The sequence below is a fragment of the Anguilla rostrata genome, chromosome 2, assembly GCF_018555375.3.
Source record: "Anguilla rostrata isolate EN2019 chromosome 2, ASM1855537v3, whole genome shotgun sequence".
Lineage (NCBI taxonomy): Eukaryota > Metazoa > Chordata > Actinopteri > Anguilliformes > Anguillidae > Anguilla > Anguilla rostrata.
In genome coordinates, this window is record NC_057934.1 from 30,159,894 (window position 1) to 30,174,713 (window position 14,820).

Genomic DNA, 14,820 nt, shown 5'->3' on the forward strand with positions numbered 1-14,820 from the left:
GCATAACTGGGGCTCACACTCATACTGATATCCTATGACTAATTGTGCAGCCAGGTACAGCTACTTCAGGGCCTGTTGAGGTAATCAGCAGTTGGGTTTGAAGAAGAGTGATTTACAACGAGGAGAGAAGTAATTGTTGGATACATTCTCTGGGTGTGACCAACTTATGGGGATTCTGATCGTTGCCAATAAAAGATAAATGTATCAGGAAGTTTCTTCAGAGTTCTCATGGACTGCCCAGGAGGTACTCCCCTGTGTGCACACATTGGTTAATATATTGTCACTGACTGGACCTGCTGTTGCCATCTCATCCTTCATGGTTACCTGAGCCTGTTCCTGGGGTGTTGATCACCACATCAAAACCAATCTTTCCTTCTGATGTTGTCAAAAACATAGGACCCTGTCAAGTTCACACTGAAAATTCTAATAAGCATCTCTAGTTCGCTGTGCAAAGCAAAATACATTTTATCCCGTTAAGGGGAATTGTAGTAAACAAATGTTGTGCAGCACCTTGCATTGACAAATTCCACAAAAATCATTTACCTCCCAAAAATTTTGAATCGAGAAACCATGTTGCTTCAACATTCACAACGGGAACAAGTGGCATAAAAAATGTCTGATAACAAATTTTAGACATACGGTCTAAAAAAATTTATTTCCGCATTATCCAACGTATCAATTTAGAGAACAGCACCCTGGGTCATTATTTATAACAAACTTCTTATTTTTTTAATGAAACCCTTAAAAACATTTAGTGAACTGATTTACATTTGTACCTTTTAACAATCGAAAAAGACAGAAGTCAATTTCATGACCCTGAGATTAAGACTAACAGAAAGTAAAACAGTGCAAAATATCTAAATGATTGAACAGAAAAGCATTTGACATGACATTTACAGGAATTGCAATAAACTATATCATGCTCAAGTGATTTAAAATAAAACCATGTTAAAGAATTGCCTCCTTGCCTCACAAAAAATAACCAATGTCTATGGATGCATTGAGCATATGATGGCCCAGCACAAGCCTTGGACTCTACTGGGTTTTATAATGGATGTGAAGCTGCAGAGGCAGCAGCCACATCACACTGGCAGTGGGCCATCTGAAAATGTGCAGGCCACTAGAGGGGGCTTGGCTCTGTCAGTAAGGTAAACAAATAGCTCACCAAGACAGACTTTATTGAATGGTTGAATGGGATTTTAGAAGTGAAGGCGTGGGGGGTAGGGAGTATGCTTCATAAACAATTACATCTCTCCATACCATTCTTGCCATGTGTTCCTATCAAAAATTCCTCTTTGCACATGCCGATTTGACCATTTTCATTTGTTGACACAGAAACATTAGGAAGAGTAGAGGGCACATCCTGGAATCAAAGTGGTTAGCATATGGAAATGCATGACCTTCCTTTGCTAGATAATGTAGACCAATGTGTCTGAGCAAATCACAGCATCACAAGCCACAGCTTTCGGCTCCTGTGCCATGTACAATAAACAACTAGCTGGGAATTTGTGACTTTTATGGCTACAAACAATACCAACAAACCTCAGTGATTTTTCTGCAAACCTGGTTAAACATTTGGGACAAGATGACTCTGTAAATCTCAAGGGCCGCATCCTTACATTACATTAAAACATCTGCATTTCCCTTCTGCATTTTTTGATGAATAAATGATTGTGAATGATGATAGAACTACATTCACATTCAAAAAAGAAATCGATCAAAGGCACTAAAGCACGTCTCCGCTCTATACTGATACTATTTTTGCATAGTACAGGCTTAGAAGTGTGGTTTCAACATGGTACATGAAAACCCGATATACAGTACTAATACCAGTGGTGGGTAAAATTAGAGATTTGCTTAGGGGGAAAGAAAAAAAAAAAAAAAACATTGTTTGGCTGTGGTGAATACTACACTTGATTCTGAGAAAGGATAGCATTCAGGCATATTAATCTACAGATTCTGATATGTCCCCCTGTCATCAAAGTCTATCATTCCATTCTCAAAATAGCATGTTATTCACAATGATTCTTTGCACCTGCATTTGGTCCCTGCATTTTAACTCACTATCAAACTCACAGTGCAAAATTTAGCTTGACACAAATTGCAGTGTTCTCACTGTAAATTGCAGTAATTCATCCCCAGGGTGATTGGATATCAAGGCAAACTTTTCAAAACAAAATTTCAAGCACTATCTTCAAAATACCAATCAGAATGGTCCACAGGATAGACTCGTCTTCCTGATAGTCCTCATCAGACACCTGCGGATGTCTCTTTTGCTTACCCCCATTGTCTGAGGGGTATGAGCTCTTGTCAAAGGGGTCTTCAGGGATCGTCTGATCATAGAACACCTTCATTTCAAACTCGCTTTCTTGGTGAGATGGGTGCCCATAGATCCCAATGCCCACAGGGCGTACAAAGTCCACAGGCACCACAACTACGTCCTGCCCGCACGTGACCGACTGGAGTTTGTATGTGTCAAAGCTGGGGCGTAGGGTTTTGTCGGAGACGTACAGGTCTGCATCGCCTTTGAGACTCTGCATGTGCAGGATGATGTTGCCATCATGGTTCAGCCTCAGGTAGCTGTAGTTCCCTGCTCCAATGTGCCCCTGCACCACATGGAGGAGGACCCACTCCTCTGGGATGGAGTCCTCCTCTTGGGTATGCAGAAAGGCCCAAGCTTGGGACAGGAAGAGCACCACAGTCAAGTGACTCCAGTGCAGTGCCATGGTTGGTGGCCTGTCACCAGCTGAAGGATGTCCTCCTGTGCTCATCTACAGGGGACCTGAAATTAAAAATGAAACAAAACTGTGAAAAAGCATGTCCTACTAGCCAATTCTGTCAAAATTCTATGTGCACTTATATTTTTATACACACTGCTATTCCATAATGCTAGCCTGACAAATCAAGGCAAGACAACGTTTTTAAACTGTAGTAGAATAGAGTAACATTATGGTCGCTAAACTGCGGACCTGTTGACTTGCTTTGGTTTGGCTTGGCTAACACAGCAGCCTGGATGATTGACAGTGATATCCAAATTAAGTTAACTAGCTACCTACCCAACATTACCTAACTTCTACTTTCTTGTTGCTATATTTCCTGATCTCCAAAAATGTCCAATTATCTCCTGAGATAGCTAGCTAAGATTAGTCATGTTTCCCAAAGATTTAACACATTGTCCGACAAAGCAGGAGTAGTCAAGGTGGGTGGTCAATTGAAATGTTCATGAAACAGAATTTTCTGAAGTTTGTTCACTTGCCTCAGTTGTGCAGGCAATATCAAATTCTGTCACATATCCAATTTACAAAGGCAAAGTAAATATGTATCCATGAATTTAAAAAAATCTGTGGATAATACAAGAAATACTGCACACAGAAATAATAATTTACAGTTAGGCCTGTGAGAGAATGAAATGGATATAGGATGTTGGGGATACAGATATTTAATATATATGCACATACACACTGTCAGACCAAAAGTATCTGGACACCCCTTGATCTAAGGCAGTTCTTAATGGTTTGGGCTAGGCCCCTTAGTTCTAGTGAAGGCAAATCTTAATGCTAAAGCATACAATCACATTCTAGACAATTTTGTGCTCCCCCAACAGATTGGAGAAGACCTTTTCCTGTTTCAGCATGACAATGACCCTGGGCACACAGCGAGGTCCAAACATAAATGGTTTTGTCGAGAATGGTGTGGATGAACTTGACTGGCCTGCAAAGAGCCCTGACCTGAACCCCATCCAACACCTTTGGGATCAACTGTAAAGCCAACTGTGTGCCAGGTCTAATCACCAAATCAGTGCCCGACCTCACTAATACTCTTCTGGTTGAATGAAAGCAAATTGCTGCAGCAATGCCCCAACATCTAGTATAAAGCCAGCGTTCCCAGAGCAGTAGAGGTTGTTATAGTAGCTACATATATATATATATATATATATATATATATACATATACACACACACACAGGCCACTTTATTAGGTACACCAGTTCAACTGCTCATTAACGCAAATATCTAATCAGCCAATCACATGGCAGCAACTCAATGCATTTAGGCATGTAGACATGGTCAAGACGATCTGCTGAAGTTCAAACCAAGCATCAGAATGGGGAAGAAAGGTGATTTAAGTGACTCTGAATGTGGCATGGTTGTTGGTGCCAGAAGGGCTGGTATGAGTATTTCAGAAACTGCTGATCTACTGGGATTTTCACGCACAACCATCTCTAGGGTTTACAGAGAATGGTCAGAGAAAGAGAAAATATCCAGTGAGCGGCAGTTCTCTGGGAGAAAATGCCTTGTTGATGGCAGAAGTCAGAGGAGAATGGCCAGACTGGTTCGAGCTGATAGGACAGAACAGTAACTCAAATAACCACTCGTTACAACCGAGGTATGCAGAAGAGCATCTCTGAACGCACAACACGTCGAACCTTGAAGCAGATGGGCTACAGCAGCAGAAGACCACAGCGGGTGCCACTCTTGTCAGCTAAGAACAGGAAACTGAGGCTACAATTGGCACGGGCTCACCAAAATTGAACAATAGAAGATTGGAAAAACGTTGCCTGGTCTGATGAGTCTCGATTTCTGCTGCGACATTCAGATTGTAGGGTCAGAATTTCGCGTAAACAACATGAAAGCATGGATCCATCCTGCCTTGTATCAACAGTTCAGGCTGGTGGTGGTGGTGTAATGGTGTGGGGGAAATTTTCTTGGCGCACTTGGGCCCCTTAGTACCAACTGAGCATTGTTTAAATGCCACAGCCTACCTGAGTATTGTTGTTGACCATGTCCATCTCTTTATGACCACAGTGTACCCATCTTCTAATGGCTACTTTCAGCAGGGTAACGTGCCATGTAACAAAGCTCAAATCATCTCAAACTGGTTTCTTGAACATGACAATGAGTTCACTGCCCTCAAATGGCCTCCACAGTCACCAGATCTCAATTCAATAGAGCACCATTTGGATGTGGTGGAACGGGAGATTCGCATCATGGATGTGCAGGCGACAAATCTCCAGCAACTGTGTGATGCTATCATGTCAATATGGACCAAAATCTCTGAGGAATGCTTCCAGTACTTTGATGAATCTATGCCACGAAGAATTAAGGCATTAAGGAATTAAGGTTCTGAAGGCAAAAGGGGGTCCAACCGGGTACTAGCAAGGTGTAGGCCTACCTAATAAAGTGGCCAGTGAGTGCGTGCGCATATATATAGACATCCAATATGTCATCCAAAATTACGGGCATTAATACAGAGTCCAGTTAATTCAGTTGTGGAGACTGAATCAAAATAAAGACCCCTGCCATCCCAAGCCACCCTTACTAAAAATTTGCTTTAAAAAGATTTAGGCTAATTGGTGTTCACACCATTACAGGAAGCCTTGACAGCTTCCATCCGACCAAATCTGCACCACCCTACCCTTTTCATTCTCTGACCTCCAGGGTCCAGGTCTGCTGAGAGGCACAATGCTGAGTTTGTCCACAGATAAAGTGGTCACATTCCTTCTCTGCTGTTTGCTGAGAAGCTGCAGCTGTTTTCAAAGGTTCTGCAGACTTCAGCAGTCCTTTCACAAGTTACAGGAGACATGACACTGTGGCATACTCTTGAATACTAAGGAAAACTGTGGCACATTCAAAGGGATGCAGGCCATGTGCTTCAGGTCAAAGTAGCATTTCCCCTTGGAGTCACCTTGGGACCAGAGAGTGTAGGAATAACAGGCCACTGCTGCTCCAGTAGTCTCTCTCTTATGTGATAGGTGCTGTTGCACCTCATACTGACATCATGAATTAGCCTATGCTACTACTGAAAGCGTTTTCCGGAGCATTTGAAAATGAACATTCCTATGTACGTAAATATAATTTCAAACACGGAAAATGCCATTTTCCTAAAAAAGCAACTACTAACTTACAAAAAGCAAAAAAATATATCAGACATTCCAGTGGCAAGTAAATTACCTAAAAGCAAGCTACTACCTGAGAAATAAGCAGGTACAATCCATGCTGCTTCCAGCTCACACCTCGCTAATCCCAGCTCACACCTCGCAGGAATCGGCATTGGCATATAAATGGATATCCCTCTGGATGATTAAATTCTTGCGTTTTCTTTCATTTTGATGAGGAAAATATAACTATGTTATAGAATGACTATCCTTTAATAACTTTAAACATCCAAATATGCATGCCAGAGCATGACATTTCTAGCAGTCATTGACAGAGTCAGGCTTATGTAAAATTAATAACATAATAATGTGAAACTATAGACAGGCTTAAGGCAACATAGGCACGTCATTTCCAATTTATGAAAATGAAAAGTATCTGACTTCTGTGTAGGTATGTTTAGTTTCACATGATAAAGCCAGCCAGTAATGTCATATTTCTGAACCACCAGCCAGAACTCGCAATGCGTTCACAATACAAAACACATTTAATTCTGCAAAGGTGTAGGCTATATTTTCAGGTGATGAATTGAACTTGTGATAGTTTGCTTGAGAGTGCGCCCAAGTGCATCTCATGACAAGTAGCGTAATGAACCTAAATTTACCTCAGTACTTTGGGGAGCCAACAGAACACTGTAATAACGCAATATACTCAGTTACAAATGCATACAATATAGGCCTATTTGGTTATGAGGAGTTTCAATGGTTAAAGGCAAATCAAATCAAGCACATGTGCCTTCATAAATGTACTGTGATAAGCCCATAGGAATTAATCACTCCAGCCTCAAGCACTGTACACATTAATCCCATAGAATACTGTAAAAATCAACAGCCTTCTTTAGTCATGTCCACTTGTTTATTCTCTTCAACATAATTCTTGAATATCAAACTCACATTTTAAATTTGATCTCAGACTCACTCATTGACTTGACTATTGAGAACTGTCAGTGCAGTCAATGTCCAATCAACTGGAAAATCCAGTTAGCACCACCCGCTTTCCCAGAGTTCTACGCAGCACAGCAAGAGTGAGAATGAAATCGCGAATAAATGCTGAATTACACTTACTAACAGTTCAAGTGATACAGTAATATATATATGTATATATTGTGTTTAGTTATTGCCTTCATATAGACAGTTGTGGAGCAAAGTCTGAATTGGAACCATGGGGGAGCTATGCCATGAGGGAAATACGGCCCCTTGCATTTTACTAACTATAGACAGCCCACTTCTCCGGCTGAAAAAGCATGAATTTCTAAAGACACAGTATTGAACTAAGATGCGGTGTAGCTTCCCGAGCTGTAATAACTAAAGCGAAATCTTTGTGACATCAGATTATTATGTAAAGAAAGATAAAAATGATGTTTAAGCAAGGTGGGAAATGGGAGCTGCGATCAGCGTGCTGAGATCAGTGAGCTGGGAATACAGCTCAAGGTGTGAGCTGGGAGCTGCGAGCTCGTAGTTGAGGACTGAACTCTTACTGCGAAAATAATTGACCCTCTCCATGTTCTACCCATCATGATTTGTGACGCTGCTCGGAAACGTTGTATACATTACAGAGACCTAACAGCCTTATGTTCCTCAAGCTCATTTACATAGCTTTCAAACGTATCCTACGTTCCATGTAAGATACAGACAGTTTCTTCTAGCTGAAATCATAAATTCTGCTGCATACCCAGTAACTTTCACTTTGTATTTTTTGGCAAAGTGAGGGAGCGGAAGCTTAGCACACACTTGATCAATCGTTTTGTCAGGGAACGGGGACCAGGACCCAACCGCAGAGTGAAAAACACAAAACTCCAAACAAAGACTTTAATATCCAAAACAGGTAACAAAAAGCAGGGAAAAAAGAGCCTCACAGGGCAACTCTCGAAAAACACAAAGAAATCCTTAACAACAGAAAAACAGCAGAAACCAAAAATCCAAAAAGAAAAACAGGCAAAACAGAACTCGGGCAGGGCAGGAACTCATGGGCAGAAACACAGAGGCAGAGAAACATACGGAAACACAAGGAACCAGCCCAAGTCAGGGAAGCAAAGAACTTAAATAGACACAACACTGACGAGACACAGGAGGGCACAATGCACACACAGAGAGGGAAGGGAAAACGAGATAACCAAAAAATAACAGAATAATTGAAAACAATAATACAATTAAACAGGGAAAACGAACAGAACTACAAACTGAAGTGCCGCCATCTGGCGGCCCAAAAAGGAAACGCAGACAAACACAGAACCATGATGTGTTTATCAGAGCTTTGTTAGTTTATAGGCAAATGCATGCATAAAAGACACTGCAGTAGTGATAAAGGGCACTACATTATTGTAAATCGTTAATGATTTGACTATGTAATTTTCCTCCTTGTGAACTCCTACCCTGATCAGGAGGTTTACAGCTTACAAGCCTGATTTACAGCAGCCAGACAACTGAGTGTAGGTCAGAGCATACAGCAAGGTAAAACCAACTGGTTTGATTGTCTCTAATTAAATTTAGTTTGTGTGATAAATAACCATTATGAACACATTTTGTTCATAGAAGCTCTCCAAAAGGACACCATTTGACTGAAATCCAGGGCTAAGTCAAAAAGAGAGAATGAGTAAAAAAGGAATATTTGTTTTGTGGAATTTCACCCTCAATGGAATTAGCATCTGGAAGTGGAATATGGCTGGGGCAAAAAGATACACAAAATATTCCAATTTGGAGAGGTCTTGAGGACACTTGGGCCCACTTTTGGGAAAACGCATGTCAAATTTTACTGCTTTGTTCAATCCACACCAAACATTCATCCTGGTGTTCTATAAATCCTAGGGCACGACTGGGAAAAGAAATCTTGTTTCATCCAATATCAGAAGTACATAATCACTACAGAAAAAAATCACAAATTACAAAAACCATTCCTTGAAAAAGAGTTTTAAACCAGTTTGTCCATCTTAGGCTGGTTTAAGTTGGAATTTTCTGCAGGGTATTTTGAGAAGCATATAAAGCTATAGAACTAGGCTGTTTGCGGGAAACCATTTTCTCTTGAAACAAGAACACAACTCAATGAATTCAAGCACCTTTACTTTGACTACTGGAACAGTAATGAAGGAAATTTCGTTTTTTTTTGGTAATGAAGAAAAAAAGTGTTCCAATTGGCGCAAATGGAGGCGCCTAAACGCTACTGCAAAAGGCAACAAATGGGCAATAATAAAATAGTAGCATAAATGAATTTTTGTAATAAAATCTCATCTCCTAGCATTGATTGTCCTTCCATCCCACAATCAAAACATACCATCATCTTGCTATGGCATAGCTTACACAATGCATAGGCTACTCCAAATTAGCTGATAGTTCACATGGCCACTAGTAGCTAACATTAAGTTAGACTACACTTACCATGCTCCACTGTCATCTGCACCAAGATGTATTCTTTTACAATGCACATTGGCCCTCATTTATGAAACGAACGTACGACAGAAAACTGGGCGTACGGTCATTTCCACGCAAAGCTCGGCATTTATCAATTTGGACGTGAGTGGAGGCTACGATCAAATCTCAGGACAAGTCTCAACTCGTGTACGCAAGTTTTCATGTCAGTGTGGACTTGCGGTGCAGCATAGTAAATCTGGCTGAGTCAGAGAATTGTTATTCTTCAAAATATATAGCCCATGGCAAAATATTCTAAAGGACTACATCGACTGTGTCATATCCCTAACATAAATAGTTATTTTCAAATTGTTTGCAATTAACGGGGTTAACAGTTTTTTTGGTGTAGCCTATGAGATTAATTTCTCTTTCATTTTGAGATAGCCAACTTGTTAGGCTACGCTACTGGTGACATAATTACAAGCAATTAGGTTAGATGCTTATTCAGTCACCTATTTAAACAAAAGCTTTGACAGTCATCAAATCTCGGCAATGGCAGATCTGGCTCTGTCAGAAGACCTCTACGCGCCCGTAAGACGAAAACGAAACGAACGAAACGAAAGCATGTTTATAACATCATTAAAACGTCATTAAAATGAAGAAATAAATTAACCTTGCAACCGTGTAATTATTTCAATACTAGTAGCCTAGGCTATTAAATTTTTACCATTATCCGGCTCGGACACAGGTCTGTGTCTCCTTCGCCACCTGTTATGCCCGAAATGGATGTATAAATTAAATAGGCTATTCCAACCTCAGCTGGAGTTCGATTTTCCACGGCAACGCTGTTGACCGCAGCAGTGGTTTCCTTCCACACTGCATTTTTCTGACTTCCTTCTATGCAACTTTTCAGCTGCCAAATAGAACTAGCCTAATTGGTTCAGATTCTATTTCTAGGTTGGAGAAATTTCTCTTTCTGGCCATATTACGCTTCTCCATGTCGTAAACTCTAGGGGCGACGCCTCTAAACTGAGAATATATAGGGGCGTGATATTTAAATGACGATTGTTTTAAGCTGCCGCATTTATCAACGCCCCATCATTCTTACGCTGTGATTGGCGAGATACAAACGTTTCATGAATCACACGTGAACCATGTCGTAAGATGATTTCTGCGCTGGTTTCTACGTTAGATTGATAAATGAGGGCCATTGTGCTCCCGTCAACTCCATCTTGTATAAAATCACCTAGTTAACCATGTAACATACAGACACTATAAAGTTTTGACCATTCTGACCAGACTACTTGACTAAGTAGTAGCCTATGTGGAGGTTATAATCATGTGAGATTAAGACATAATCATTATACATGAGTCATTGTACAGAAATAATGACCACTCATTGATCAATCAGAATCAAGCAACCAGAAAAGCCATGGTATAGCCCAAATACATTTTTAAAAGGTTCCCAAATCATCCAAATGAAAATATGGTCTGCATGACAATTTTTCCCACATATTGTCATACAAATATAAATATTACAAATATAAATATTATATAGACCTATAAGTGATGCACATCTGCAATCTATGGGTGCACGATCAGTCAGCAAAGGTTGCTAGACAGCAATGCAAGTAGAACCCTATCCGACAGAACCCTCCCTTTCCCTGGGCGATGCTATCACCAGTTTCTCATCACCCTATGGCGCAACCAGTCACAGTCGGCACTGGCATGGTCTGAATTTGATCCGAGGTGTTCCGCGTATGCCAGAATATTCTACACAAAAAAAGAGACCAACTGCCTGGCAGCTAAAGCTTGGTCAAAAGTGGATCATGCAACTGGACAATAATTCAAAGCACACCTGTAAATCTACAACTGCAAGGCTGAAAAAGAAAAGAGCCAGAGGTTTGCGAAGTCTGTACATGAACCACAATGAGATGTTGCGGTGGGACCTTGTGTGCGTAAACAAATGGCCTCAAAAATCAATGAGCAGAACAGCCCAGAATTCCTCCAATGCAAGGTAAGAGGCAGATAAACATACAGAAAGTGATTGGCATAGTTCAAGGTGTTGCTGCTAAAGGGGTTCAACAAGCTACTCAAACATGGGGTGCACTTTTTCACAGCCAGCAAGGCTCCTCCTTGCTGGCTTTTTGGTGACAGATTTATATACTGTATGGACTTGGTGAGGGCTATATGATGGTTAGATGTGTATAAATATAAACCAGAGAATTGAAAGAGGGTGTACTCCCTTTTTCACATCATAGTTAGTCTGTAAATTGCCATAAAACCATATTGAGTCAATCTGGTAGTGAATGTAAAAGCATTGTCGTACCTTTACAATTATCAGCATATGGAATAATTGTAAAGGTACAACAATGCTTTTACATTCACTACCAAATTGACTCAATATGGTTTTATGGAAATATACAGACTCACTGTGATGTGAAAAGTAGAGTAAACCCTCTTTCAATTCTCTGGTTTATATTTATACACACCTAACTATTTTTTACTAAGTCACCCAAGCTAGGATGCAAGTAGGGGGAGAAAAAGCACTAAACTTGCATGTAAGTCCAGGTTAAACGTGTTCATCTTAAGTGATGATTGGGCCCTATATGAAAAGTTACTCATTTTGAAAACTTCTTAATCTCACCACCAACACAAATCAGTAAGATTAGTAAACAGATTAGAATATATTGCTCTAAAATATGATGGACTGACAGTTTGCAATTCCAAGGCTGAAAATAACTTCTCAACACTTACATAGGACACTGACTGACTGACTGTAACCTGAAACCAGTTATCCAATATCATGCAAGCCATTTATGAACAGCCAGTGACAGGCTCCTACACTTGCTGCTATTAATATCCAAAATGGTTTGTTCTGGTAATTTGAAACTAGTGGAAAAAGAGTCACTATCTCAGAAGTGCACACCTACAGGCTATTCCCACACCAGAAACATAAAGCTTTCATACAGCATATCCACAAATTGAGGCCTCAATATAAATTAAACATTTTCAACAGAAGTCTAAAGTGGGTTCAGATGAGGTCACATCAGTCCATTACAATAGGTAGTTTTGCACAGCTTTTTTGAGCTGGGCTTGATAAACATCATGGAATTTGGCATTTACCACTGATTTAATATCTTTACACTCAACTTCTATGCAATTTTGAACATACCTTATAGACAAAAGTTATCAAGGCATAACACTGTCCTGCAATTTCTGCCATTTATTTCAGCATTATGTCCAGAACACAAACATTTTTGGGGGCTGGTTTCACTAGTATAAAGGCCCATTTCCTTTGTTTCTAAACCAAGATGCTCCAAGTTAGTATTCAGCCGTGGACTACTGACTCTTACAAATAATACCCTTCAGGTCAGAGCAGATTTATGCCACAAAATCAGGTCGAGAGACAGATTTTTTTCCCCCCTCTTCCATGATGAAATGCCACACATCCACATTTGCTCACAATTGTCACAGACAGCAAGAATTTCAGACAGGAAGACGGACGACAGATCCGAGCTGGTAAAATTAATTTAATAAAATGATTTCTCACAATCTGAAATGATTATGTACTGCGGAAAATAAGGAGTAGTCTTTAAATATGCAAACGAAATACCTTAAATTATTGTGCTTCAATGAAAATAACAGAAGAATCCAACCCAAGGTATAATGTATTCCATAAATTATACCTTGCCCATTAAAGTGGAATCTCTGTCTCATATTTCTCCCGTGACCGCCGGTTCATTAAGACACCACTGATGCTCGTTTCAGCATACAAGAACAACAATCGAGGATTTTAAATAAGATAAACATACATCTTATTTCCTTGTGATCATTTTCAACAGGCCCTGCTAGTTTCAAGTGACAATGCAAAGAGAACCAGATCCTACTGCATTTGTTTTTTTTTTTTTAGGATCACAGGAATATCTACATTGCAGTGATGTGTCAGCTCAGACTCATTCAGCTTTAATGAGTTTTTCTTTAAATATGACATACCTACATCCTAAATCAGTTAACGATACCTTCACAAGATGTCTGTTGTATCCAACTATACCAACATAAATAGGCTGCACTTACATATTTTGTTGTTAGCTACTACAGAGTGCAACAATGAACTAGTCTAACTTGGAGAGGACTAATGCACCCGATACATACTTGAACTTATCGTGGTATCTGCATCTAGCTACTGCCAATTAGCAGACGAATCGTAATCAAATTTCAAATTCAAGTAAGGTTGCAATAACAGTTTAAAGTTAGTTAGCTAGCTAGGTTTAAAAAAAGCTAGTTACCCACCGTAATAACGCGTTGTATTTACTTTGTACAGCAAGAGGAAAAATACAACGTTAACCGGCTAGCCAATTCCGGTCATGCCGACTTGCCAAATGAAATGCAAACTAGACAGCCAATCGGCTAACATAACCTTGCTTTATAACAAATATCGCACCTCTATTTAGTGATCTCTAGGTGCTATACCCCTAGATGTACAGTTCTAACTGGTCATGCCAGTATAAAGTATAAATGTGCACAGCTAGTTAGCGCTAACGTACTTTCTAGAATCTAGAACTAGAACACCGGTAATGACCACGGCCAACATACTGGAATTCCAAAAATAACCGGTCAGCTACCACAGGTTTGTTTGAGTACATTAGCTCACTAGAAAACTAGCTTCTTTAAAACAACCAATTATCAAAGCCCTCGACCCGTTTGCCACGAGAAAACGTACACATACTGTACGATTTTTAAAAATATAAGCACGTGCTTGTACTGCGAGGTAGCTTTGGCCCAATACTCACCCACACATTTTAGACCGACAACGTTTTTAAAAAATCCCCACACGCACTTTGCTAGCTAGCTACCTCGGTCTCTCCAATTCTCCATTTCTTCATGTTCCACAACCACAAAGTTGCATCTCGCGAGAACGTTACATGTTGGCGTTTAGTGAACGTCCAATCATGTTTCGAATTCATTATTTTTTTAAATCAGTTAATCATTATTAATATTTCTAGGTTTGCAACTATGTAGGTGGCGTGCAGTTAAAAAGTGTTGCAAACTCGAATGAAATGCTATATATATTAAATACAACTACCGACAGTTCAATATACTGACACCTAGTTAAAAAGGTTAAATGTGAGGGTTTGTTGAATGAGTGTCTTCGCAACGAAGCAGTATCTCTCAGCTATAAAATGATTGGAAATAATGCGATTCCTTGACTACATTAGTCATCACGCAAGTCCTCCATTTTTAGTTAATCTTGGCTGCCTAACCACCTTGGTCAACAACAGATATGGCACGCGCAGTGAATCAATGGCACACCTTTAAACGTATTATTCAAGAAAAAATATTATGTACCATAATGTTGGTAAAATGTTTGCTGATTATGCAAACAGTCAGTCAAGTTTCGTGGTATGGTTTAGGAACGTTCTACACGAATTGAACTCCCTTTCCGCCCAAGTTCTTCCGCGCCACAAAGCAGCGCTTATCTAACACACATGCGCATTTCTCCCCTTAAAGCCGCTTCCGCTTCCTTTATGTCTCCTCTCGTTCGCT

The 14,820-nt window shown here is 40.1% G+C and overlaps 1 protein-coding gene across 4 annotated transcripts; it reads right to left on the minus strand.

Annotated features, from left to right (window-relative positions):
- Positions 1-636: 636 nt before the first annotated feature.
- Positions 637-14,755, minus strand: c2h6orf120 (chromosome 2 C6orf120 homolog). 4 transcript variants are annotated; one of them, XM_064321500.1, is made up of 2 exons: positions 14,623-14,755; positions 637-2,782 (listed from the first exon to the last, which is right to left on the minus strand). In XM_064321500.1, exon 2 carries the CDS (start codon positions 2,769-2,771, stop codon positions 2,169-2,171), a length of 603 nt encoding a protein of 200 aa, XP_064177570.1. In that variant the 5' UTR covers positions 2,772-2,782; positions 14,623-14,755; the 3' UTR covers positions 637-2,168. The 4 variants fall into 4 exon arrangements, with proteins under 4 accessions (XP_064177570.1, XP_064177571.1, XP_064177569.1 ...); XM_064321501.1 differs by lacking the exon at positions 14,623-14,755 and adding an exon at positions 14,130-14,563; XM_064321499.1 differs by lacking the exon at positions 14,623-14,755 and adding an exon at positions 14,067-14,559.
- Positions 14,756-14,820: the final 65 nt, after the last annotated feature.

What these genes read in the sequence shown, in the direction of transcription:
- c2h6orf120 (XM_064321500.1), bottom strand. Translation starts at nt 2,771, where the DNA reads ATGAGCACAGGAGGACATCCTTCAGCTGGTGACAGGCCACCAACCATG.